The 26,929-nt window shown below is 46.6% G+C and overlaps 1 protein-coding gene across 3 annotated transcripts in view; it reads right to left on the bottom strand.

Annotated features, from left to right (window-relative positions):
- FNBP1 (formin binding protein 1) overlaps positions 1 to 26,929 on the bottom strand; it is a 254,629-nt gene that overhangs the window by 61,509 nt on the left and 166,191 nt on the right. For 2 of the 3 annotated variants that reach the window (XM_054997230.1, XM_054997231.1), the window contains exons 7-9: positions 24,408 to 24,536; positions 23,504 to 23,650; positions 12,722 to 12,916 (exon numbers count right to left, since the gene is read on the bottom strand). In XM_054997230.1, the coding sequence (XP_054853205.1) occupies positions 12,722 to 12,916; positions 23,504 to 23,650; positions 24,408 to 24,536 (471 nt within the window). Of the gene's footprint in view, positions 1 to 9,503; positions 9,657 to 12,721; positions 12,917 to 23,503; positions 23,651 to 24,407; positions 24,537 to 26,929 lie in introns of all 3 variants that reach the window. The other variant, XM_054997229.1, reaches the window with a different exon arrangement.

The following is a 26,929-nucleotide window of genomic DNA, read 5'->3' as shown; positions in this document are numbered from 1 at the left end:
GCCATGGATCGGGCCCGTTTAGAGGAGCTGTGGAGTGCAGGAGCGCCTGTGCTCTGCAGTGCCTCAAAAGGGGCCCAATCTGCAGCAAAATGGGCCCATTTCTGGACACTGTGGAGCGCAGGAGTGGTCCCGCGCTCTGCAGCACCTCAAAAGGGGCCCGATCTGCAGCAAAACGGGCCCGTTTTCGGGTGCTGTGGAGTGCAGCAGCGCTCCTGTGCTCCTCAGGGGCTCAAAAGGGGCCCGTTTTGAGCCCCTGCGGAGTCTGGGCGCGCTCCCAGGGGCCGCGCAATGATGTCACTCCCGAAGTGATGTCACTGCGCTTCTGGGGGTGCATTCGCATGTGCTTTGCATGCACCCCCCCCTCTCCCCCAAGGTAAGTGCCAGGCCCCTATCCCCCACTGGGAGGTTGAGTGGGCCTGGCAACCCTAGAAGTGGCTCATATTGGGAAACAAAGTTATGAGAGTTGTACACAACGTCATTTCTGCCTCATTTTTTTCTACTGCAGGAATTCTCTCCAAAAGAATCAGAAAAATATTTTGCCATTATTGATTTATAAAATGCCTAAAAATAGGTAGGTGAGAATGAGGCCTGACTTTAAGGATCCCCAATGCCTGTGTTACTCGTTGGTATTGGCTACTCGTTGAGGCTGAGCCTTGTTTTACCAGCCTTATTTGAGACCCTTTCCTCCCTCTCTTAGATGGTCTTTTCCCGCCAAGACTTTTTGAGCCTGCTGTTTTACTAATTGTTTGAAATATTATAATGCTAAGCACTAAAGAAATATAACGTTGAACTGGAAAGATTTGGCTACCAATATCCTTCTTCCGGGCCTGCAAGACGGAGCTGTTCCGCCAGGCGTATGGGCAGTGCTAGGCGGGGGGCCCTGGCCAGTAGATTACAGAATATGCCCTCCCGACTAGCAATATCTCCATCTAGCAAACAGTCTCCACTATGATGCTCTAGAGATGGGTGAAGATTTGTTGGCTGGTTGCTGTGCCGTTAGGATTATGTATATATATATGTATTTTCAACTGTGTAACTTTGACTGTTCTATGGTTTTAACTTATTTAATGTGTTTTAATTGTATATGGTTGTAATCTGCCCTGAGCCTGCTGGTGTGGGGAGGGTGGAATATAAATCGAATAAATAAATAAATAAATTTCTAGTTGGGGCCTAGAGTTCGCCCATAATTACAACTGATATGTAGTTCTCCTGAAAAGAAATATGGCCGCTTTGGAGGGTGGACTCCATGGCCTCCCATCTCTACTGATCACCTTTCTTTCCCCAAACTCCTCTTTCCCCAGGTGGTACCCTCGGTAAATCTCCAAGAATGTCTGAAACTAGTGAATTGGCAACCCTAGATTAGGATTAAAAATTCCTCTAAAAAAAGGTGTACTTGAAGGAAAAACAAAATCCTCTCACAAAAAGGTGGGAAAAACAAGGCACCACAATGTGTTTCAAAGAGCAACCAATAGAGGGTGGGTGGAGGGATTGCTTCTCTTGTATTATCTCACTGTGTCCTGTGCCAAATGCATGATTATTAGAAAGTCTAAGAACTGTCTGAGAAAGACTTCAAAGAAATTCTAGTCCCTGATCTACTCCAGGGCTTCTTTTTGCAGGTTAGTTATGCATAGGGGGATTCAAATAGAGATGCCCCATGGCAAGTATGGTTTGGGTAGAAGATCTACCCGTCTTTTTATCACGCAGCATAGATCTCCCCTCTAATTTAGGGTGGGTTGAGGAAAAGGGACTGACCCAAGGTCACCCCAAGGAGTGAGGTCCAGTCGGCAGGTCTCCAGGACTCAGTGGCGATTCACAATCAGATCTTTATTATGCTGCTTATTAAGAAATAGCAGCCGCTGAGGTCCACTAATTCGAATCAGGACCAGAGAGTGAGGGATGGAGGAGTAGAATTCTCCCTACACCTGCACTATATCCTGACAGACAATCCCCTGGAGCTATTTAGATCACTGCAATATTCAGGGGTCATTTCGTAGAAAAAGAGCTGGAGGAAATCATTAGCACAACTCATGATAGCACATGATTTGCATATGATTTGCATATGCCACGCCCCCTGACATCACCTATCCTGGCTGTTTTGGACCCAATCCTGGCCATTCAGGGCCGAAACTGGGCCCTAAATGGCAAAAAGGGGCTGAAAATGGCTGGAAAGGGGCCCAAAATGGTCAGGATCGGGCCGCTGATGAGGGATCCACCACCCATCAGAGGCCCAATCCAGGCCGTTTTGGCTCCAATCCAGGCCGAAACGGGCCCAAAATGGCCAAGAGTCAGGTGGGTGGGCCCACCGGACATGTGACCTCTTTGGGGAACTGCCGGAACTGCGTTACTGTGCGTTTCCCCCTCGAAATGAGCCCTGGCAATATTTAAGTAACATGTCTGACTCCAGGGCCATTTGTAGTCGAATGAATGAATGAATATTGTATCTGTAGTTGAATAAATGGTGACTGGATAGAAGAATTACGCCTCCCCCCATTCCCCTGATCTGAATCAGGGCCCTCTATGGCTATTTTTATTAATTGAAAACACATTAACAACCTGAGCATGGCTCTCCCAGCACCTTGTCTAGTGAGGCCCTAAGAACTACATCTCAGATACAACATGCTTATCTTATCTGCTTCCCTCCCCTGAAGATGACCACTTAAAGATCACCCAGACAGCCTGAGCTTCATTTCTGCTTTGGAACCAGTTTCCAACGCCAGGGTTCTTATGGGGGTAAATGCAACATTCCACATATGCGCTTGGCTAATGACAGACATGGGCTTAGCGAGAAAGCCGTGGGTCTGCTCTACAGCAAGATGCATGGTGCTGCTGCATGAATTCAAGAGGAAGAGGGCTCTAATTAATCCCAGCCACGAATTAAATGGAGGACAAAAGAAAAAGTAAATATTAGTGACAAAAAAAACATCTGTTTTGAGAGATCCTCAGCAGGGCTTTTTCTTTCTTGTAGCTATTGAATGAGCCGGCAGGCAGTTCAAAAGCTTGCACTGAAAAGCTGTAAGAGCCCCTTTTCAGCTTTATTTAGATTCTCAAACCGGCAGGTTCTATGTTACACCATAGGCAGCAATTCTGGATGAAGGGGCATAACAGGCTGACAAAGGAAACTCAGCCCATGCCAGCTGGGAACTCAGAACTGCTCTTTTCCTGTCTAGCAATCCCAATGATGTCATACCCTTTTCTTTGAGAAGCTCCAAAGCCTTAATTAGTACAAGGAAGACGAGCAACTGCTTAAAGCAATAGGCAGTGTAGACAGAGGTGCCGGACTTCAGGGCGCATGGGGCTACACTGCAAAGCCCTCAAGGGTGGGTGTTAGTTCAACTAATTAAAGGGGGGGGAACAATTCCCCCATCAAACTTCACAAACCAGGGACATCAATGGTGGTGTAACTTGCATGTTGTGTGGTGTAGCGGGTTACTGTTGGACTAAAACGGAACAGACATACACAGACCCAGTTTGGTGTACTGGTTAATCTGGAGACTCTAATCTGGAGAACCGGGTTTGATCCCCCACTCCGCTTGAAGCCAGCTGGGTGAACCTGGGTCAGTCATAGCTCTCTCAGCCCCACCCACCTCATAGGGTGTTTTGTTGTGGGGATAATAATGACATACTTTGTAAACCGCTCTGAGTGGGCGTTAAATTGTCCTGAAGGGTGGTATATAAATTGAATGATATTATTATTATTATTAAATCTCCCACAACTAAGCATATAAACTAGGGCGGGGACTATGTATGAGACTCCAAGCTCCTTAGAGAAAGGGCAGGACAGGAATGAGATAGGAAGAATATTTTAAAATCTAGACCCGTCTAGGGTTGCCAGGCCCCCTCAATCTCCCAGCGGGAGATTGGGGCCTGGCTCTTACCTGAGGGGGGGGGGGGTGCGCGCGTGCGCTCCTGCAAGCGCGATGACATCACTTAGTGATGTCACCACACAGCCCGTTTGGGTGCAGATCGGGCCCGTTGTGGGCCCCTGAGGAGCGCAGGAGCATTCCTGTGCTCTGCAGGGGCCCACAATGGGCCCTATCCACGCCAAAACGGGCCCAATCCACGCCCATTTTGGCACGGATCGGGTCCGTTTTGGCACAGATCGGGCCCGTTTAAGGCCCCTGTGGAGCATGGGAGCGTTCCTGCGCTCCGCAGGGGCCCACAATGGGCCCGATCCGTGCCCGTTTTGGTGTGGATCGGGCCCGTTTTGGCGTGGATTGGGTCCATTGTCGGCCCTTGCTGAGCACAGGAACGCTCCCGCGCTCCACAGAGGCCTTGATCCAGGCTAAAACAGGCCTGATCCTGGCTGCTGCTGTGCGCAGGGGGGCATGCATTGAAGGTGCCCCCCCCCGCTGACCAGGTAGGTGGGGGCGGGGGTGGGAGGGTGAGGAATCCCTCACCCCCACCGGGAGTCTGGCAGCCCTAGACTCGTCCCTCACTCCATTCTCTTGTGAAGCAAATCCTACAGGAAACATGAGAAAGGGTCTTTAAGATTTGGGGCTTTCCAAAGAGTGGGAAGGGGCATCAACAGGAGAGCTGAAAGGGAAGAAAGGTGTGGGGTTTAGGGAGGTAACACCACCACGCTGCCAAGCCCCCATCCCCAAACAGAGAAGCAGGGGCCCTACAGAGATTAAGAAGAGAAGATGGAAGGCCAAGCAGAGACAGGAAGCAAGAAGGGAGCAGATTTTCAGCCAGCTGTCGGGAAAGAAGAGCTATGATATTGCTGTGCCAGCAGCCAAAAACGGTTCCTCTGATTCAGGATAAGGCCCACTTGCAAGTAAGAGTCTGTTCATGAGCAAGAGAGTTGAATGAGGAAGCAGCTGTGGCTAGAGGGCCACATTTAAAATGCAGAGGAAGGGGGAGTCCCTCTATGGCCAGGGTGAATCTCAAGGGGTTGAATGTTCCCTGTCCGAGAGTTCCAATTCCTTGTCTGGCTACAGAGAGGGAGCAAGAAGTCTGAAAAGGAGGAGCAGGCTGACACTATGGAGATAGATCAAGATGGGTGCCCATGTTTGTCAGTCTGTAGCAGTAGAAAAGAGCAAGAGTCCAGTAGCACCTAGAAGACTCACAAAATTTGTGGTAGGGTAAGAGCTTTCGTGAGCCACAGCTCACTTCTTCAGATACAGCTAGAATGTGAATCCATCTGTCCTTATATCTTGGGGAGTGGACGGAGTGATTACAGAAGCCAAATGACAATAGCCGGTGAATGACAACAGGAGGTGGGATAGGATAGGGTGGGGTTTGCAGAGGGGTAGTGGGTGTGGAGAAATCAGCACTGGTAATGAGACAGGAAGCCTAGGTTTCGATTCAGTCCAGGTGGATGCATTGACTTGAGCTTTTGTTATCAGTTGCAATTCAGCAGTCTCTCTTTCTAATTTCCCTTTGAAATTCCTCTGCAGGAGAACTGCTACTTTTAGGTCAGCAACTGACTGTCCAGGAAAGTTAAAATTTTCCCTCACTGGTTTTTGAATGTTTTGGTTTCTGATGTCAGATTAATGTCTATTAATTCTTTGTCGAAGGGACTAGCCAGTTGGTCCAATGTAGAGGGTAGAAGGCCATTGCTGACACGTGATGCATACCCCACCCTATCCAATCACGCCTGCCTTTGTCATTTACCAGCTATTATCATTTGGCTTCTGTAATCACTCCACTCCCCCAGATATAAGGACAGAGGGACTCACATTCTAGCTGAAGAAGTGAGCTGTGGCTCATGAAAGCTCCTGCCCTAGACTTACAGGTGGAACTGGACTCTTTCCTACTCAACTCCATGAGATTCTCCACAGCCCTCTTTCTCACAAAGGGTTTATGGCCTCCTGACTGCTTTGAATACAGTTACCTCAGACTGGAGTTGATACGGCAGAGAAGGAGCACAAATATTCAGAAGCCCCAGGAAAGAGAAGAGGCGTAAGAGTGCACGTAGGAGGTGGCCGGGGAGGGATAGCAACCTGGGGAGCCAGGAGGAAGGGGGGATATAGAAGCTGTCAGGTTCAGCCTTGGGCATCGCCCTGTGAGGCGCCGGCATGCCTGACTTTGGACCAGGGGTACCATCAGGGATTATGCGGGCTCCCGCTCTGTGGAAGGAGGGGGGTATACCTCACTCTCACACCCTCTCAATCCTCTTGCAGGTCTGCTCAACCTGACAGAGTCCCGGCTGTCTTCCATGACAGCTGATCCCTTCCCTCCTCCGGACTTACTCTTCCTTCTCCCCTTCATCTTCCTTCCGCACATGCGAAGGGGCTTCTGAATCTCTCTCTCTTTCTCTCTCTCTCGGGTGCTTCTCTGCCCTCCTGTGGCTGGGATGCCTCCTTCCCCCTTCAGTTGTTGGTCTGTTCTGGCCCCGGGTGCCCATTGGGGTGGCTGGGTGGCTGTCCCCCAACTGCCTCCTGTCCCCTCCTCCTGGTAAGTCTGGGGGCTGAGCCTCATATCCTGGACAGAAACTATGTGGCATCCCCACTAAGAGGGACAGACTGAGGAGGACACATGGAATATCTGCTGTATTTTGAAAGGACGAGTGTAACTTCATGATGTTCGCCAAATCCTGCCCTCAAAGTGTGTATACATGTGCTATTGTTTTGAGCAAGTGGGTGATACATGAAAAGAGCTGCCTTGCCAAACCCATGAACCACAAAACTCTGGAATCCAACTTGCAGTTGACGGTTTTGCTGAAAAGCAAGAAACATATGTTGTCCTTTCACACAAAACCACTTCAGTCCAATGCTCCACCGGGCAACAGTGCACAGAAAGGATGCCTCGTTTAGTTCATGGAGGAAAGAGGGGCTTTGCGTGGGTGATGGCGAAATATACCATGGCTATCCCCATTACCAAAGCAAATGCAACAGTTCATGCTCACTTGAAGTCCCCTGTTCATGTCAAAGGTTCTCTCTCAGGGCCAAGCTACAAGTGATGAATGACACTTGAACGGTCACGTTGTGATCGAGTGGAGCACAAGCGCAGCGCAAGTGAACAGGGAGGAATACATGCGAGTCTGTTCACTTGCCATTCAAGTGTCATTCGTCACTTGTAGCTTGGCCCTTAGGGTTAAAATCTGCCTTTGCATCGGGGTTCATGAACCACTTCTGAATGTACCTGCAGTCTGAAAAGTGTCATATGCGTACTAAATTAGGCTGGGCCAAGATACAATTTTTTCAAAGGACTTTCTTTCTGTGGACCCCTTAACTGCTACTGAATTTCATGGTATTTGCCAGCTTGCACCATGCCTGTAGCCAGAAAGTTTCTGAGCACAGGGAGATGAGCCTCAAAAGTCAATGGAAACGGCAGAAACCAAACACGCCTATTGCTCAGGTTTAAAATTATAGATTAAGTAATTTTGAGAACATTTTAATTGATTGTATTCTATTACAATTTTAAGCTCCCAAGGATTTGATGATATGCAATAACTTTTCATTCAGGTGAGCAAATTGACAGAATCCTGCCTACATATTCTCCCTTAAACCTCCTAAAGGACAAGGGTTAAAGACTCTACACATGAGGCACAGTTCACAAGGATGCTCAAGGGAAGGAAGGCACAATGTTAGCCAGGAATTGTAGTTTAAAAAGACAGAGCGGAAGGCCCTGCCATTTTCATCTGTCTAGAGCTGGCACAGCCTCAGAGGGTTATGTTTAACCCTCAGAGGAAGGGTTCTGTCCATTTCCCCTCCCCTTCGGGCCACAGCCAAATATGGGCTAGCTCTGAAAATCAGGGAAGGGGGACTTCACCTGCTCCAAATCCCAGGATGTGGATTAGTTAACCCCCCACACAAGCACTCCTTAATCTCCCGCCCCGGCTCACAAGAGGATGGGAACAGTGCCTTTCTTCCAGCCTCTCCAAAGGGGATTATCGAGGCCATTGGAAATGGAAAGGAGGAAGCCCGCTGTGGGTTGATTAATGTAGAAGGCTGGGGGAGAGGCATCTTACGCAAAGGGAGGCATCCCTCCCTCGTTCTGCAGAACAGCCCTCCTCTCCCTGAAGCCAGAGGCCTTTCAATTAGATATCCATACATCCTTTTAAAAGTTTCCCCTTCCTTTCCTGGCACAACCTCGTCACCCCCAGACGTCCACTTGTTCCCCCTGGCGAGGATGTAAACACTCCCGAGAGCCCCGCTGGAGGGAGATTAAGGGGAGGGGAAATTGACAGAGCATTCAGGGAGGCGAAGAGAAAATAAACCCTCTGAGGAGTGATCTTGCTTTGCTGGCCCTGCCTTTTTACGCTACAATTCCCGGCTAACATTGCGTCTCCTTTCACTTGAGCATCCTCGTGAACTGCGTTTTATGTATAGAGACTCTCGGAGTAGTCTGTGCACGTGCAGCAGTAAAATCCCGCCCCGCCCTAGAAAACGGCTTGAGGGGGAAGGCAGGAGCCTCTCTTACCTTTGCCGAGGCATTCTGAGGCCATTTGGGCTCCCCTAGACCCCCAATTCATAAAAACCTGCATGTCTAGCTTGATCCTTACGCATTTCAGATTTTCCCCATTTAATACCGGGGTTTTTTGACCCTTTTTTAAAAACACTGAACAGATGTCTACACAACACACAAAAGCATTAGGGGCCTTTTGCCCCTTTTTGAAAACTGAAATGGGCTTTTTAAAGGTTTTGTGTCCTTGGTTGATTTAAAGGAGGGAAAACCCACTGGATGCGCAGGGATTTGGTTCGGAAAGCAGTATGTGGCACTTCCTCATTGCATGGGACCTTTGTCATAATTGTGCCCCTTTTCTTTTTTAAAAAGAAAGCTAAAAATTTAAGGAAGGACTGAATATATCTCTGAGGGAGCCAAGCCTCTCAGGGCCAAGCTACAAGTGAGGAATGACACTTGCCTGGCAAGTGAACAGACTCACGTGTATTCCTCCCTGTTCACTTGCCATTCACTTGCTCTCCATTTGATCAAGTGGAGCACAAGTGAACAGGGAGGAATACTCGTGAGTCTGTTCACTTGCCAGGCAAGTGTCATTCCTCACTTGTAGCTTGGCAGTTTGCTCTCCATGTCTGTGGTAAAAAGCCCTTGGAGTTTATAATATTATCAGAGATGCTATAATAGGAGGCAAGTCAGTTGCAAACTCCAGGACTGCATTAAAATTGTGCCAAAAGAAAGGGGATTGTAAAAATCCAACAGTAATTAATTAATGTGTTTAATCAATCAATCATGAACAAACCCGCTAATAAATTTCTCCCTACAGATATGATCATGAGCAATTTATTTCCTCTTCGGGCAATGAACATACTTGGATCTGAGCTCTTTTGCATTAGTTACCATTAAAATTTCTGTGCAGGGAAAAACTCAAAGTCACTCTCTTCCATAAACAGGAAAAAAAAACATCGTTTTTGTGGTTTCATTGTGGGGGTTTTGACTACAGCACTGAATTTCTCAGAATCTGAGCTGCAAAAACCAAAAGAAAAGAAGACGGGGACAAAAGAGAAGAAAAACAGGTTCAGTTCTTGAAATAAGTCAAGGAAGAACGTGCAGTTGAAGCACAAGATAGAGACAGACAGACAGACATCCAGAGGAGAACTTACCCCACGTTTTAGGCTCCTGAAGCAGTGGATTTTGGGTTTGGAGATCATGAACTCGTTGAAGCGATGGGAGAGGGGTTCCTTTTGCTGCTTGGGAGACTGGGGGCCGTTGGGAACAGCAGAGGGTGAGCCAGAGAAAGGGGGTGGAGGAGGGGGCTGACGGGGGGATGTTAAAAGGGACATAAGCTACGTATAAGAGATGGAGAGGTGATAGAATTAAAAAAAAACCCAAAATCAAAAGATTAAAAAACAAACCCAGAAAAGCACATACCAAAAAAAAAAAAGCAAGCATAAAAAGAAGCAACATTTGAAATCAAAATTGATCAGTGGCAAATCATTAAAGCCATGGCATTTTATAAAAAGAAACAAAAACAAAGAAAGGGGAAAAAAATAAGGATCAAGGGTTGGGAAGAATTTTTTTTAAAAAGATTTACATTACAAAAGGAAGGTGTGAAAGAAAATGTGGAGTTTTAGTAAGAGGTGCAACGCAAAGAATTACCAACACGGCATTTCCCCCCCGCCCCTTTCTGAGGCCCATCATGCTGCATGCAATCGAGATGAGAGGATGAAGGAGAAAAACAAGAAGGTGCCACCTGCCCTGCCACTCCTGCTGCAATATCCTGGAGTCTGTATCCTGGCTCCCAGAGAATTTCTTTGACTGAAGAGACAGTGTGGTCTAACAGACCAGGGGGAATGGGCTTTGAATCTCCATCCAGCCATGAATCTCCCTGAGTAGTCCTAAGACAGTCCTTCTCTCTCAGCCTAACCTACCCCAAAGGGTTGTTGTGTAGGTAAAACAGAGGAGGGAAGACTCATGCATACCACCTTGAGCTCCTTGGAAGGACAGAATTAAAAAAAAAAGTGACTGATGAGTAGAGAAGCATGCATTGGTTTTTCTCGTCAATGAAAATAAGTTGAGTGGCATTTTCTAACAATCACTGATTACTACAGTGTATTTTTCAGTCTGGGTGTAAAGTTCGCTCCCCACACTCATAAGATCAGTAAAAGCAATTAATCTATTGCTGCTGATCTTCCTACAGCTGAAGGGTCACAGGCGGATGTGACACGTGAACCTATGCCTGCCTGCTGTTGTTGCAGTTACAGGAGAATGTTTGGTATATCAAAGGCTGCACTCCCAACTGACGGAGGGAACTGTGAGTCCCAAAGGCCTTGTATGAATGTGCGCACTGGCACTCATCGCAGAATCCTTTGCAATGATGCTCAGAAGTCATGGCAGGACATACATCAACCACTACTAGCCATGGGGACTAAAGAAAACCAACACCAGGGGAAGATCTCAGCTTCTATGCCCACCAGGGTAGCAGGTTTGCCACTATATGAAACAGGTTCATTTCGTAGAAAAAGAGCTGGACGATCTCATTAGCATAACTCATTCGCATATGCTACACCCCTTGACATCACTGGAAAGATGTCGTTAGCATAACTGATTTGCATATGCCACACCCCATGACATCACCTATCCTGGCTGTTTTGGACCCAATCCTGGCCATTCAGGGCTGAAATTGAACCCAAAATGGCAAAAAGGGGCTGAAAATGGCCAAAAAGGGGCCCAAAATGGTCAGGATCGGGCTGCTGCTGAGCAGGAGAGTGATCCACCACTTGTCAGAGGCCCAATCCAGGCCGTTTCGGCCCCAATCCAGGCTGAAATGGGCCCAAAATGGCCGAGAGGTGGGCAGGGCCACCTGACATGTGACCTCTTTGGGGAACTACCGGAACTGCGTTCCTGTGCGTTCCCCCTCAAAATGAGCCCTGGCCTGGACTAGATGTACCACTAGTCTGATCCAGCAGGGTTCTTCTTATGTCCATGTGACAAAAGTTATCTGCAGATAAGAAGTTTGAAAAAACATCATCCTAGCCTATCTTCCCAGAGCTGCAAGAACAGATGATAGAAGCCTCTTCCGCAATTCACCTTCAGCTCCAAGAACAGAGGGGGGGGGAGAAAAGAAACCACAGGTGGATACTTGTAGCTTGGTCTGAGACACAGTAAGAACCCCGTTTACATGCTTCCATGCAGCCCTTGCCATGCTGACAGGGGAATGAGAAACAATATTTAAATGGGAAGAGAGTTACACATTGACAAGCTGATCCAAAACATTTGCTATCCAGCACACAAATGCTAAACGAAACAGGTAAAGCTACACTAGCACTATACTGTACTGGCCAGTCAATAACCACTTCCCTTCATCACCTGTGACAAACAAGACACGCTCCAGGTGACTAAGCAGGAAAGATTCCATAAATTGGAAGAGGGTTGATTTTTTTCCTCATTGAACCTACCACAAATTGACTAGTAACTTTCATAGCCTGAGAGCCAAGCTACAAGTGATGAATGACACTTGCCTGACAAGTGAACAGACTCACGTGTATTCCTCCCTGTTCACTTGCGCTCCACTTGATTACATAGTGATCAAGTGGAGAGCAAGTGAATGGCAAGTGAACAGGTAGGAATACACGTGAGTCTGTTCACTTGCCAGGCAAGTGTCATTCGGCACTTGTAGCTTGGTCCTTAGTTACACAGCTAACATGACAAATGCCAGCATTCTAAGAGTATCTCAGTGCCACACCAGGCAGGTATAGTGGAGCAGATGTTTAAAATAAGGCTGATAACATGAGGGTTTTTAAAAATATATATATATATATAATGTTGCATTCTACAAGGAAGGCTTTAATCATGCTGGGGGGGAATAAATAATCTCCCAACACCCCTGCAACCCTTTCAGCACATGTTGAAAAGCAAAGGAGAAATCAGCTTGAGGGAGGCGATGGTGAAGACAGACATGTTAATTAACTGGAAGGAACTGAACAACGTAAGCAAAGAGCAGCTTGCAGGCATGGAACAATGTATGCAGAGAGCACTTATCTAAAATCAAACAAGAAACAGAAACCACCATGGCAAAGACACAGTAACTCAAAAGAAATCATCAAGCAGAAAAAAACCGATAAAAGCAACACAATATTTTAAAATTACATTGAAAAACCAAAAGAAAATCTTTATAAAATAGAAGCAAAATCCAGCAATTAAAGGGGGGAAAAACTATTACAACAAATTACAACAGGACACCAGCTATTAGTTCTTAGAAACTAATTTCTATAAAAAAGAGAGAGAGAGAGAAGACTTCAACTGCTGGGATTATAAAATAAGGTACAAGTAGCAAACTACAAAGACTACTGATGCTAAGACAAAGCCCCAAAGTTGGTACCTTGTTTTTCTTGATGAATGGCCACAACTTGCCCTTGGATTTGCCACTGAACTTGGACTCCGATTTTCCATCTTTGGAGTTCGAAAGGCTGGATTCAGACACAGCACGCTTGATTGGCTGGGTGAAGTCTTCGAAGTCAACATCACCTGGAGGCTCAAAGCCAGACTTAAAGGCTTCTATGACCAACTGGGAATCCTGGAACAGACCCAGAGACCACACACGTCAAAACCATTAACTTTGAACTGGGCGCTGGCACCCTCCGCTGGCTTGCACTTGAGGTTGTTTGCCTGAGGAATTTTAATGTTATAAAGATTCCAACGAGGACCAGGAGGACCTGGGTAGAAATCCTCATTCCACCATGGAGCTCAGTGGGCGATTCATTTATGTCATTATAGTCCACCTTTCTCATTGAGACTTAAGGCGGATTACATGGTATGAGATTAGTACAATCAGTATTAAGTACATTTCAATACAGTATCAAGGACATTTCCATAAAAAATGCCATAGGGTAAATAGATACAAGTTTAAAAGACAGTGTTAGCAAGAATCCAATACAGAGTAGAAAAATACTGAAAGAGAACATAATTAATTCTAGGACTGACATTAGACAACATGGAGCACTGGTGGTACATAGGAGTACATATTTAAAGCAGCAGATAATAGGTAAGGCAATATAGTGATGAAGTCTATGGTCCTTAACTCATTAGTGAAGCATCTGAGACCCCATCCCTACAATACAGGCCTCCCATTTGAGTAAAAAGCCTTTTTGAATAGTTCAGTTTTGCATAGTTTGCAGAAAGCCAGGTGAGTGGGGGCTCTCCTGACCTCCTCAGGCAGGCCGTTCCACAGGGTAGGGGCCACCACAGAGAAAGCCCATATACGGCCTGCTGGTGACTTCACCCGTGTGCAGCCTGGCGCCTGCAGGAGACCCTGTTCAGATGAGCGAAGCTGCCGTGGAGGAACATAGGGAGGGAGGCGGTCCCGTAGGTATGCCGGACCAAAGCCGTGAAGAACTTTGTATGAAATAACCAATACCTTGAACTGAGCTCTGTAACTGATGGGTAGCCAATGGAGCGACTGTAGGATGGGAGTGATGTTCATGTTTCTGCTTGCTCCGAATAACAATCGAGCTGCACCATTTTGCACTAATTGGAGCCTCCTAGTTAACTTAGATGGGAGACCTATGTATAGAGCATTACAATAGTCAAGCCCTGATGTTACCATAGCATGGATCCAAGTGGCCAGGTCAAGATAAGAAGCCATCTTCCAGGCTAATGCCAGGTTGTAGAAAGCCTTTTTTACTGCTGCCTTAACTTGTTTTTCTAGTAATAACGCTGGAAGGAACAGCTCCTGCCTTCTGCCACAAGCTGTTTGCCCATGTCAAAATAGCACAGGGCGAGCCCCCCCCTTTTTTTACTGCTCCATGTGCACAGAATACTCTACGTGGCACAGCAAAACCAGCGACCCCTCTCTGCTCACTATTTTGCAAAATGTATAGAGGGGGGAACTTTTTCTCCCCCCACGGTAGGCTTGCCTTTGTTTTTTAACAGCCATTAGAAGCTCCTGTGTGGCCGTGGGGAACCTGAGCAGAGTCTGGGGAACACGGATTCCCCTCTGTAAAAACCTGCACATTTAGCGTGACCCTTAGACCTGTGAAACTGTTTAGTATTTTATTTATTTAGAACATTTTTATCACATCCTTTCTCGTAGGAGCTTAGGGCAGCATTACATAGCTTTCGCCCCTCTCGAGAGAGAGAGAGTCTGAGGTTTGTGGGCTTTGGGCCATTTAAAGGGCCCTGCCACTTGCAAGCGACAGGTCCTTTTAAACTTTCAGCTGGCAGGCGGAGGGAGGGATTCCCCTGCCAGCTGATAGTTTAAAGGGACCTGCCTCTAGCAAGCAGCAGGAAAGGGCCCTTTAAACTATCAAATGCCCTTTTCCCTGCTGCTGCTAAGCAGCCAGAAAGGGGCATTTAAACCCCACGAACCACGAACTGGTTCATGAACTTGCCCCAGTTCGTGGGGGTTTGTGGTTCCTGGTTCGTGAAAAGGCCACAAACCACGAACTGCATGGTTCATTTTTTTTGTGGTTCGTGCCCATGTCTAGTCAGAATCGGCATCCCAACCACCCAAGGATTAAAAAGCTCCCTACACATCTTCCTTTACAGAAAGCAGAAATAACATTTTGAATTGCCCACAGCACACAGCCCAAGCCCAAATGCCGATCTCTTTCTGTTTCTTGCAGCTTCATTCAAAAGGTTGGCGTTCTGACAGTTCCATGGCCCTGCGAGTCAGAGAGACCCCAACGGGGCTGAAGACAGCAGGAATGGTTGGCTGATCTTCTGGAGCCCCACAGCAGCGAACAGCGATCCTAGGCACCATTTTTTTGTGATTTTATTTATTATTTTAATATCGAGGGGGCCTCTCTAACCCACCATTTCTACCACAAAGAACAATATGTCACAATAAAAAAAATTATAGAAACAAAAAAAGTGGTGAGAGAGAAATAATAACACCATCCTGAACGCCTGGTGAGATTTTAAAACATACATGTACCAATCCACTAAGAAATCTGCCTTGGGGTCACTTGGTAAGTGTCTAGGTTTTCTTCTCGATTTTCTTTTCTTTTTCTTTTTTTGCAGAAGAAATTTATGCCCTGATCCACAAGAGGTAATAATACAGGTACGAGGATTAATAATACAGGTACGAGGAGCTCCAGCTAATAGCTGCATTGATCATTACAAGAAATCTCATAACATTATTCCACAGGGATCTTTTTAAAAATAAGATTAAAATAAAAATCTTTAATGTAAATCAAAGTTTGGCAGATACAGGCTTTTAAAAAGTTAAATTACAAAGCAGTAGTACAGTCTAAAACAGCCCAAAAGAGACAGTTCAGAGAGAGAGAAATCGTCAAGATAGTGTGAAATCCCCCTGGAAGAAAAACATCTGAGCAACAGGAGCCCCGATGAGAAATTCACTAAGTTCACTGGAGCTTACTCCCCAAGTGTGTACAAGACTGCAGCCTTCTCTGAAGCACTTCCAACTATGGATGCCATTTTGTAGAATAAACGCTGCTAAATTCAAGAGTACTTACTTTTCAGGAAACAGGCATAGGATCATGGGTGTGAGAAACTGGGTAAAAAGGGGGACAGTGATCCAGTGGCAGAGCACAAACTTGACACGCAGGAAGTCCCTAGCTGGGTCCCTGGCATCTCCAGTTAAAAAGATCAGACAGCAAGTGACGCAAAAGGCCTTGACCTGAGACCTTGGAGAGCAGCTACCAGTCTGAGTAGACAAGACTGACCTTGAAGGCCAAAGGGTCCGAATCAGTATAAGGAAGCTTCAGGTGTTCACATGTTCAAGACGCACTTGGCAAAGGAGATGAGGGGGAAATGGCTGCTTTTCTGTCTCTTTCTCACACTAGATAATCACAGCAGCTCCTGTGAATCCAAAAGGCGGGCAAAAGGAATAGAGGAAGCCCGGTGAAGCAGGTGTATGTGCTGGAGGGAAGGACGACAACACAGACAGTCTGCAAGAGCATGCTGCTGCCCACCTGGGACCCAGGCGCAAATTCCTCCAGTTCAACGTGTGTGCCTGTGCGGCCATGTATCACCATCACTACCCCACATCGTCCTCTGGGGACTGGCTGCACACTGTAGAAGAGTCTGTGGCCGTTTCCACACTGCTTACCTTCCCTCGGAACGACCCAAAACATCGCGCAAAACCCATGGAAGATCGCATTTTCTCGTGCGAGAAAACGCGATCTTCCGCATTTTTTGCGCGATGTTTCAGGTCATTCCGAGGGAAGGTAAGCAGTATGGAAACGGCCTGTGTGTGAGTTTCTGCGTAGAGAGGAAGCCGTGCCACAATGGCAGGAGTCTGCAACCTATGGCTCTAGCACCCAATGTGGCTCTGTACAGAACCAAATATGGCTCTTGAATACAGAAAATGAAATCTTTAAGATAATGTATACTGGAGGACTAGGTTGGATGATAGAATAACCAGGATGTGAAGGGAATGGCAGGTAAAAATTGGAGGTGGAGTGCTAATGGTCTTCTTCAAGACTCTTTACAGAAAGAGAAATAATTTAGGTGAACTGTATTGCCAGGTGCTCCAATATATGTTATGTCTGAGAATGTACCCACTCCATGGTCAAAACCACCCCCAGACTTACCCAGGAGTCACAGGGCATCCATGTGGGAACCTAGGGTGCCAGCGACAGGAGGAAAGCCCACCAGGACAGTGGCAACAAGGGGAAAGGCTGCAACATCAACAACACAGTGTCGGCCCTTTAGAGCCCCCGCTCAACCAGAGTCCACAGCTGTCAAACCACCAGGACCACAGCAGCAAGGAGGAAAAATGCTGCAATAGCGGCAAGGCAGTTTGGGCCTCTGAAGGATCCTCAGTAAGGATAACTCTCAAAAGACTTCACTGCATGAGTTAAAGGACTTTATTGATAAGCTACCAGTTCCAGGACCTTACTCCATCTTTGGCAAGCACAAAGCATATATAGGATTCTCAGCATGGGTGAATCCCCAAATCCCCACCCCCTTGAGGCAACAGTCAGCTAAGCTCAAGAGGAAGCATCTAGGTAGGAAAAAGCAGAGCTGATGTAGGAAAAGTCTCAAAGTCATGAGTGCCCGTGCAAGCACTGCTTCCCAGGCTCAGGCAAGAGGAGTGGAGAACATACAGACAACAGTAGAGACAGCCCCTCCCTTGCAGCCTTTCACATCATAGTCAAGAAATAGCTTCAGCCTTCAGTTATACCTAGGGCTTTTTTTCTGGGAAAAGAGGTGGTGGAACTCAGTGGGTTGCCAGCACAGGGGGCAACTCCTGGTGGGAGGTGGTGCCCCTGGTACCACATGTGTGCGTGCAAAGTGTGTGCACGCTCCCAGGGCCAATGACATCATTTTGGGTCAGCTGGAACAAGGGGAGAGTTTTTAAAAGTTTAAATTGCCCTCGGCGAAAATGGTCACATGGCTGGTGGCCCTGTCCCCAATCTCCAGACAGAGGGGAGTTTAGATTGCCCTCCATGCCGCTGTGCAGAGGGCAATCTAAACTCGCTTCTGTCTGGAGATCAGGGGGCAGAGCCACCAGCCATGTGTCCATTTTCAAGAGGTGCCGGAACTCTGTTCCACCACATTCCAGCTGAACAAAAGCCCTGGTTATACCCATAGCATCACAGCACAAACAAACATTACACAGGGTCTTGTTGAGTATGACGGGTGAACACCTGACACCTACTTCAATCACTGCTGTTGGCAGTTTAATTCTGCCAAGAGGCTGTAAGTGCAGCCCAAGATTCCCCTGAGGTCTCATGACACTTCAGGAGAATGGTCTGAGTGTGTGCAAGCCAGGGAAGAGGCACCTCGTTTTTCTCTCCAGGCTGCACAGCAGTGACCAGGTAGAGAATGGGAGGAACCAAGTGCTGCACCTCCTCCCCGCTCCAGTTCTGTGGCTCTGCAAGCCCAAGCAGAACAGAAAAGGGGTGAGATGGATAACGGAGCTGCTAAGGGCAGGGGAGTGGATGCCTCTGAACCTCACAATTGATGACTTATTGTGAGATCTTCCTAATAAAGGACTTGCAACAACCAATGTTTGGGCAGCGTTAATGTTATGGATTATTAATCAGCGTATCAGTAATATTAAGTTGTATCATTTCAGTTACACAAATGGCCTGTGTCCGGGGTCTGAGGCTCAGCCCCCTGACTTACCAGGAGAAAGGGATGGGAGGCAGTTGGGGGACACCCACCCCAACGGGCACCCAGGATCAGAGCAGACCAACAACAGAAGGGGGAAGGAGGCATCTCCGCCACAGGAGGGCAAAGAAGCACCCAAGCCTCAGACAGTCAGGTGAGGCAGGTGGAAGCCAGCTAGCCCCACCTTCTGGTGGGAAGGCAGGGGGCCGGGAAGGGAGAGTGAGGACCCCCCAGGAAGGGAGTAGACTCGAGGGAGGAGGCGCAGGAAGCAAAGGCAGTCAGCCAGCAGCCTTACAAGACAGGGAGAAGAGGCAGCCAAAGCCGCACAGAGCCATGCCCCAACCTGCAGGCCAGCTAGAAGGCAGTAGCCTGGTCCAGGTGAAGCCACCTGAGGCAATCTGCAGGAAAAGTTTGGCAGCCAGCCAAGGAGGCACAGGTGTACCTGCCCCAATCAGTCAGCAGAGCAAGCCCAGGTGCAACAGCCTGAGTCGGCCAAGGCCGTGGATAGAGTGCAGGAGGGAGGCGTGGCTGACAGGTGGAGCAGAGAAGAGATGAAAGGTTTAAAAGGGAAGCCCACCCACAGGGCGAAGTGGGTTGTGTAGGAGCTGGGAGAGAAGCTAGAAGAAATAGGAGTGAGAGAGATGAAGAACAGGAGGAAGAGCAAGCCCAGAGGAGGTGAGGAGACAGAGGCTGTGAAAGGCGAGGAGAAAGGGGAGGCAGCCAGGACTCTGTCAGGTTGAGCAGGCCTGCGAGTGGACTGAGAGAGAGAGAGGCTGATGTATACCCCCCCCCCTCCATCCACAGAGCAAGAACCTGCACTGTCCCTGACGGCTTCCCAGAATCAAGGTCAGGTGTGCCAGTGCCCAGCATAGTAGCACTCATGGTGGAAGCTGACAGCCTGTAAACATTTGCAGAACCCTGGATGATGGTATACCTCACCACAGGAAGGGAGGGAAGGAATTGGAGCACAAGAGAAGAAGGGGCGTTAAGAGGGAGTAAATGCATTCTGATTCCTTCCCTTTTACCAAAACCATAGACTGTCCTTATGCCCAAATGGGCAAATCAATAGCTTGCGCGTGCTCCTCAAGCGAGAATTAGAAAGCACAAGGCATAGTTTGAAGAGAAAGCACAAAGTATAGTTTGTTGGTTCAAAATGTAACCACAAACTCTGGTTTGCCCTGTAACAGGAAGGGAGGGAATTGCAGTGCATGGAGGTAAGGGAAGGCCAACAGAGACTGAGGTTTGGCACTGCACGGAACCAAATCAAAGGAGAGAAAGATAAACAGAAATATACGTGAAACTAACATCCGAAGAAAAGACAAGATGAAAACTGAATTAAAAAAACCCAAAGAAACTGATATGTCCCGGGCTTTTGGATTCTCTCCAGTATTATGAACCCTTCTGAAAAATTACTCTGTCATATCACATCCCTTCCTTGTGCTCCAAACATCCTATCACTACAAAGAAGCTAAAAATAACCATTTCTCTTTATGTAGCAGAAAGAGATAAATGTCAAAACAGGAAGCCAGAAATCCAGAACAAATCAAATCTTTTCCGCTGCCAGCATATTGGGAAGCACATCCCACTCAGGTTCACTTGACAGCCATTGGGAATTGGCCTTGTAGTGGTGACCTCCGTCTCACTGGAAGTGCTGGGGGGCGAATGGCCAAAGGAAAGGGCAGGCCCTGTTAAGCAGGCTAAGCTAAAGGCATCCAGTCGGATTCTGTTCTGCTTAAAAGACCCATGCAGCTTTCCATCACATGAGTAGTGTTAGAGGAAGCCTTAATGTGCACCGAGGCTCACATTTGCCTTTAGTACTACAGCTGAAGCTTGGAATATGTGAATTGGCAACGGCACCTTGAACATGTGCAGAGTACATTTCCCTCCCCATTGCAGCAGGGCTACAACTAGACATTTTTGGGCACACTTTGTATTTTGAACAAAAATTCCAATTAAAAGTTCTAAAATGTGGCAGGTCGATCACCATTTTCAGACAGGACGGATCTTTGGTGTCTCCCTTCAGGAAAAAAAATTACACCAGGATAGAACTGAGAGCTGAGCATAAACTTTACAGCATATGCAGATTATGCAATTTGCACATCCGTTCATTCTGTATAGTTTTTAAAGTAATTATCAGGGCTTTTTTTCAGCAAGAACGTGGTGGAATGGAGTTCCGGCACCTCTTAAAAATGATCTCCAGACAGAGGGGAACTTAGATTGCTAGCGGCGTGGAGGGCAATCTAAACTCCCCTCTGTCTGGAGATCAGGGGGCGGGGCCACTGGCCATGTGACCATTTTCGCCAAGGGCAATTTAAACTTTTAAAAACTCCCCCCTTGTTCCAGCTGACCCAAAGTGACATCATCGTGCGGTCTTGAGTTCCACCACCTCTTTTCCCAGAAAAAAAGGCCTGGTAATTATAATGTGAGTTTATCTAATTTTTTTTAACATTTTGCTAATACTCAGTGTAAATTGGTATCTGATGAGCACTGAGGCCTTTGACAAAATATGGCCAATGTGCATTCATGGATGTGCATGATTCCTGAATAGAAGCTGGTTAATAGGAGACGGTCTCCTGATCGGTTTTTCTCTTGAAGCCAACCAAGTTTAGAGAAGTTGGTCATCTGCGGAGAGACATGAGCAATTGTGCTCTTTTTGCTAGTTTCAAGATGAATGCTGAATGCTCGGGGGCAACTCGGAAGAGGACTGTTGCATTCCAGCTGTGCTCGTGGGCTTCCCGGAGACACCTGGTTAGCCCCCGTGGCAAATAGCATGGTAAAGCAGATGGACTCTTGGTTGGAGTGAACGAGGGAGTTCTTATAGAAGGAAGCAAAAAAAAGCATATATGTATTCATGCACACAACATATATAGACTGCAGATTTGTTGGTGGAGAGCTTTGATTTTTATTTATGTAGAGCGGAGATGTCTCTCTGGGAACCAAGATCAAGATAATCCAAATGATGATATTCCCCATTACTATGAATGGATGTGAAAGTTGGACAGTGAAGAAAGCTGACAGGAAGAAAATTGATTCATTTGAAATGTGGCGCTGGAGGAGAGTTTTGTGGATACCATGGGCAACCAAAAAGACAAATAAATGGGCACTAGATCAAATCAAGCCTGAATTCTCCCTAGAAGCTAAAATGACAAAACTGAGGCTATTGTACAAGCCTCTCTAGAAAAGTCAACAATGCCAGGAAAACTGGAAGACAGTAGGGAAAGACAAAGACCTAAAACAAGATGGCTTGACTCAATAAAAGAAGCCACATCCTCCAGTTTGCAGGATCTGAGCAAGTCTGTTAGTGATAGGCTATTTTGGAGGACTTTCCTTCATAGGGTCGTCATAGGTCAGAGGTGACTTGACGGCACATAACACACACACACACAGAGCAGGGTACCGTCCGACTCCTGACTGCCTGCAATGTTTTCCCTTTGAAAATCCACTCACAACTCAACCTGGTTGCTGCTTTCCAACGTGCTGCTCCATCTATCCAAAGTTCACTTGCATTAAGCAGCAGCTCTTGGTTATTTTAGTTCTGCGCGCCTTTGACTGGTGCCACTTTCAGATTGAATATTGGATAGATTCAGGACAGCTACTGAGGCTTGATATGCTCACCATGCAAGGGGGCGGGAAGGGAGGGGAGAAAAGTGTAGGTGGAAACCATTATCCTCTGTTTCCATGATCCACAGCAGAAAAATTGAGGGCCCTCCCTTTTAATCCCTATAGTATAGCAGTCATTAAACAGGGAGAAGAATCTGGCCAAGCAAAGAGGCAATCATTTACAATTAAAGCGAAGGTTATTTTAGTGCAAATATGGCAGGCACCGTTCCCATCTTAGGGGTGAAACACACTGTCAATTCTAATTTGGTCAGCAGTTCAACTGTTTCTTGTTTAGGTGAAAAGAGAAAAACCAAACACTAAAATATTCCAGAAGAGGAACAAGGTCATTGTTTCCTGTAATAAAGATGTACTCCGCTGAAACAGATATATTTGATACTAAAACTGAAACATTTGAAGCAAGTAAACTTTAAATACAACTGTACCACTGTTTTTAGCAGTCTACACTATAATAATTATATTGTATTGCAGCCCAATGTGAGTGTTATAAATCTTTTAAACAAGTAATAAATAACATAAATGACAAAGCAGCATCGAATATTCTCAAGTTTTCATTTCTGGGTCAGAAATACTGATTGCAATGGGACAGAAATTTCCTTCATCCCATTTCTTTTTTTCTTCACAGCGCATTTCATTTTTTCGTTTTCAATCTGGGATCATCCCGTAAACAGGATGGTATCATAAAGCGTACCCAGTAAGATCTGGCTATGCAATGATTTTACTAACAGCAGCAAGGAATGCAGGCAAATGACGGTGCAATAAATGAGTAAGCAAAAAGTTTTGCAGAGTACTAAAAACTCACTGGAAAAGGGAAGTTGATTTGCCGTGGTAGTATTGCCAAGAACTTTTTAAAAGTGTGAATCATTTTGGCTAGGCCATATACATGGTTGCGTGCGCGTTTGAGCAAGTGTGTTCATGCTCTGTGGGGCCATATAATTGAGTTGATACTAAATATATAGAAAGGTTTAATTAGGTTCCTGAACACACTTACCAGGATGGGCTTGAACCTGATTGGGATAATATTTTATTATAAATAAACAGTGACTTTCTGCCAATTTAATACCTTTCATTTTCCTGAGCTTGTAGGGTGTTGCATTAAAAAAATAAATACAACTTTACCTTTTGCAATATGCACAGTCCTTGGACATATGACTATCATATAACTAGAGACAGCATCCATGTGCACGCACGCGGTCTCTTCAGAACAGGTATGAATGCAAATATCGTACCTGGCACAGAAGAATCTCTCTTCCTTGGAGTTGCCACACTGACCCATAAATAGGTTTTTTTACTTGGTAGGCCTACCAAAGGGCCATTTTTGGAAGCAAACTGCTGGCATTTCCCCACAGATAAATTAACTCACAGATAATTTCCCAAAACCCCTTGAAGGATTACATTTTGTTACAGTATCCAATGGATGGATTTTCTCCCAAGAAATTACATGGTCAAGAAGCTGTCAACTCACGTTCTTCTGACTGATGGACTCAGCTGCCCTGGTTATCTCATCCAGACACTTTCCAATGATGGGGATGACTTGTCGGTCCACCTCTGCAAACGTTTTCATGGATTCGCCTATCCGGACTATCCGCCTCTCTTCCATCTCTTGTATTTTCTGAAATAATAATGTTAATAATAACAATAACAACACTTAGCATTTAGTAAAGAGTCCATTTAGTAAAGAGTTCGGAAGGCCCAATGCCAGCCCCCTGCATCTGACAAAGAGAGCTGTCTTTCTCAAAACCTTCTGCTGCAATAAAGTTGGTTAGTCTTAAAGGTGCTACTGGACTCTGTCGAGCAGAGCCATAGTGAGCCCATTTGCCTGCATTGGTTTAAGTTTCTAAGTTGTTGCAGGCCCAGTTTGGCCCGACACCCCAGGAGTGGAGTGTGCAGCTCAGTACTTAATTGCACCTGGAGCTGGTGCCTAGGTAGGGTGTCCTTGAGAGACAAGGGAGTTTGGGCTCTGCACGTATGCCTTCTCAGCCTAGCAACGCTGGTTACAAGGTGCCTCTGATTGGCTGGCAATCTTAGAAAAGGATGGCTCCTCGCTGTTAACGCAACTATGCCACACACTCTCACGGAGATGTTGGTGAACTATTCCATGGTATGTTAGCATGTGAGAGACTTTGCTCCAGGTCAGGCCTGAGATGACTACCTGCCTGGCAGGGTTTATGGATTTGTGAGTATGAGCCTCAAGCCTCTTCAGAAATGCAAGCTGGCAAGCTTATGTTTTTAGTCAGTTAGTGTTAGGATTTGCAAGCATTATTCACTTCTGTCATGAAAGGGTTAATCTGTTTCTGTCTTAGCTAGGCATAAGTAATTAGCATGAGGCCAGTTAAGTGTCGAGTAACATTTTTTAAATGTTCAGTCACCTGGAAGATGTTGGGTATGTGCGTGTAATAATGTTCATGTTGTTCGTGGTTGAATTTCTGTAGCGTAGATGAATATTCCGCTCTGCTGTCTTCGGCCATCTGTTGGCGGAGCTGTGCCTGCTGCCGTGCCTGCGGAAGGGAAAAATGGGAAAGTCTCAGCATCGCTTGCCTCACGGTGACTCTTCAATCAAACCACTGGCATAAAGTTTGATGGACACTGTGAACATTTGCTAACTTTAGGTCACAGACTCCAGCATCCAGGGAGAATGGAAGGTTTTAGTATAGAATCCTGCCTGGATCCCAATTTGCAAAGACTTTAGGCCAAACTATGTGATAGGTTTTCTGCCAAGTTGGGACTGGTTCCCCAGATCCAACTTGGTTTCCCCTCAGCTGCACAACGGCTGTGAGGAACAGCATACGCAGCTCCAAAATGTGGCAAATAACCCCCCTCAGGACTGTTTTGACTTGGAAACACTGCGGGGGGGGGGGGGCGGGGGGGCGGTCAGGAGTCTCTCCTCCAGTCCTGCAGGCTTTTAAAATGCCGTTCCCCACAGTTGCTGTTGGGCTGCAGGATAACAGAGCTGGGCCCAGGAAACTTGGCCACAACTAGTTATAAAACTCTCGATTTTTGCAAAATTTGTGTTTAACTTCAGCATTTGAAAGCCAGTGGGGGGGGCAGAGGAAGATTCACCTGTCTAATCCAGAATGTCTTCTCACTTTCCCATATTATCAATACTCAGGGCCAAACTACAAGTGACGAATGACACAGGTTGGACACTTGTCAGCTTCTCTGAAGTTTTGGCGGGAAATGTAGGCAGCTTGGCAGAATGTTGGACAAGTGACAGTTGAAAAATCCATTGGACAGCAGTCAGAGAGCCAAGCTGCAAGACCAGGATGCCTACATTTCCCATCAAAACTTGAGGGAAGCTGACAAGTGTCCAACCAGTGCCTTTTATCTCTTGTAGTTTGGCCCTCAGTCACCTAATGAAATGAATGGCCAAGAGGTTCAGAACAGACAAGACACGTCATATTTCCTCTGGGGGTGTCCCTGAGTCAGGTCAAGAAACATCTTCGACTGTTCTGTGCTTCCCAGGTCAGTGGGGGCTGATTCACATATGGACTCTGGCACACAACAGGAAAACGGCTTGAACGTTTCCCTTGCACAGTTTTCTTTATCTGAAATGGCCCTACTGGAGGCTCCACATGAAATCATAGACTCTGCATTATGTTTCCCTTTCAGGTCAAGAAAACAGCCTGGAAGGGGAGGTCTAAGCCCTCCCTCCCCACAGTGCTAATCAGAATCGGGCTCATGTGCCCTAACAACAACAACAACAACAACAACAAAAAGAACAAGAAAAATGATTAAATATAGAGATCTGGCAATAGAAACCACCCGACTATGGAAGAAGAATGCAACAGTAGTCTCCATTGTCATCAGGGCACTTGGAACCATCTTGAAAAACTTTGCAATTCATATGGAAAAACTGCAGCTTTCTGACATAACACCTACAGAATTGCAAAAGACAACGCTACTTGGAACAGCGTACATATTATGCCGATATCTGGTTGATACTTAGGTCTCAGGTGGAACCTTGTATCAGCTTAGAAAGGCCAATCAATGTGACCTCTGCTTATTGTTGATTGTGTTTCGGACAATTCGAATAATAATAACGAGGAGAACTGTGATAAATACCACTCTTCTAGACAGATTAGTGCTCCACCCAGAGCAGTGAACAAGTTAGTGTTATTATTATCCCCACAAAACAGCTGAGGAGCTGGCGTTGAGAGAAGGGGCTTCCCCAAGGCCACCTACTGAGCTCATGGCAGTAGTGAGATTCAAACCAGCAGAGTACTGATTCACAGCCAAACTACTTAACCACTGTGCTATGGCAGAACTCCAGAATATGTCTGTCAACCTGATCCAAAATAAACTTGAGGAAAACATAGTGTGCATGTAGCCCTCACTAGGATGGCCTAGGTGAGCCCGATCTAGTCAGATCTCAGAAGCTAAGCAGGATCGGTCTGTTAGTCTCTTGCCACGAAAACCCCACTAGTGGTAGCCATAAGTCAGCTATGACTTGAGGGCACTCTCCACCACCACCAGCCCCTTAGATGGCTTTAAATCAGGAATGCTCAGTGACCCACTGGTTTGGATCTCAACATGTTTGCCAGCTGCAGCACCGACATTTAAACTGTTCACCTGTGTTCAGCTGACATATGTCCAATGGAACAACAACAACAAAAAGACAATCACTCATGCGCAATCACATGTTACTGCTTTCCCAGAACTTCCCTCCATCTGCCCCTCCATAACACTTTCCTGTATGCCACATTTTGTAGCTGCACAAAATGTCAGTAAGTCACTGTTCGTTGCTACGTGGCTACCTGTTTTGGTGACTATTAATAGCAAAATGTGGGCAAAATGGATTCCCCCCACTTTATGTCTGCCAAATTCCTGTTAAACCATCTCTGACTGCCTAAAGAGGCATCTTGGGGCCAAATGGCCTCTTCTTTCCTTTGCA

This window comes from Eublepharis macularius, chromosome 14, assembly GCF_028583425.1.
Source record: "Eublepharis macularius isolate TG4126 chromosome 14, MPM_Emac_v1.0, whole genome shotgun sequence".
NCBI classification, from domain to species: Eukaryota; Metazoa; Chordata; class Lepidosauria; order Squamata; family Eublepharidae; genus Eublepharis; species Eublepharis macularius.
Note: the sequence above shows the minus strand (reverse complement) of the source record. Positions and strands in the feature narration are given on the sequence as shown.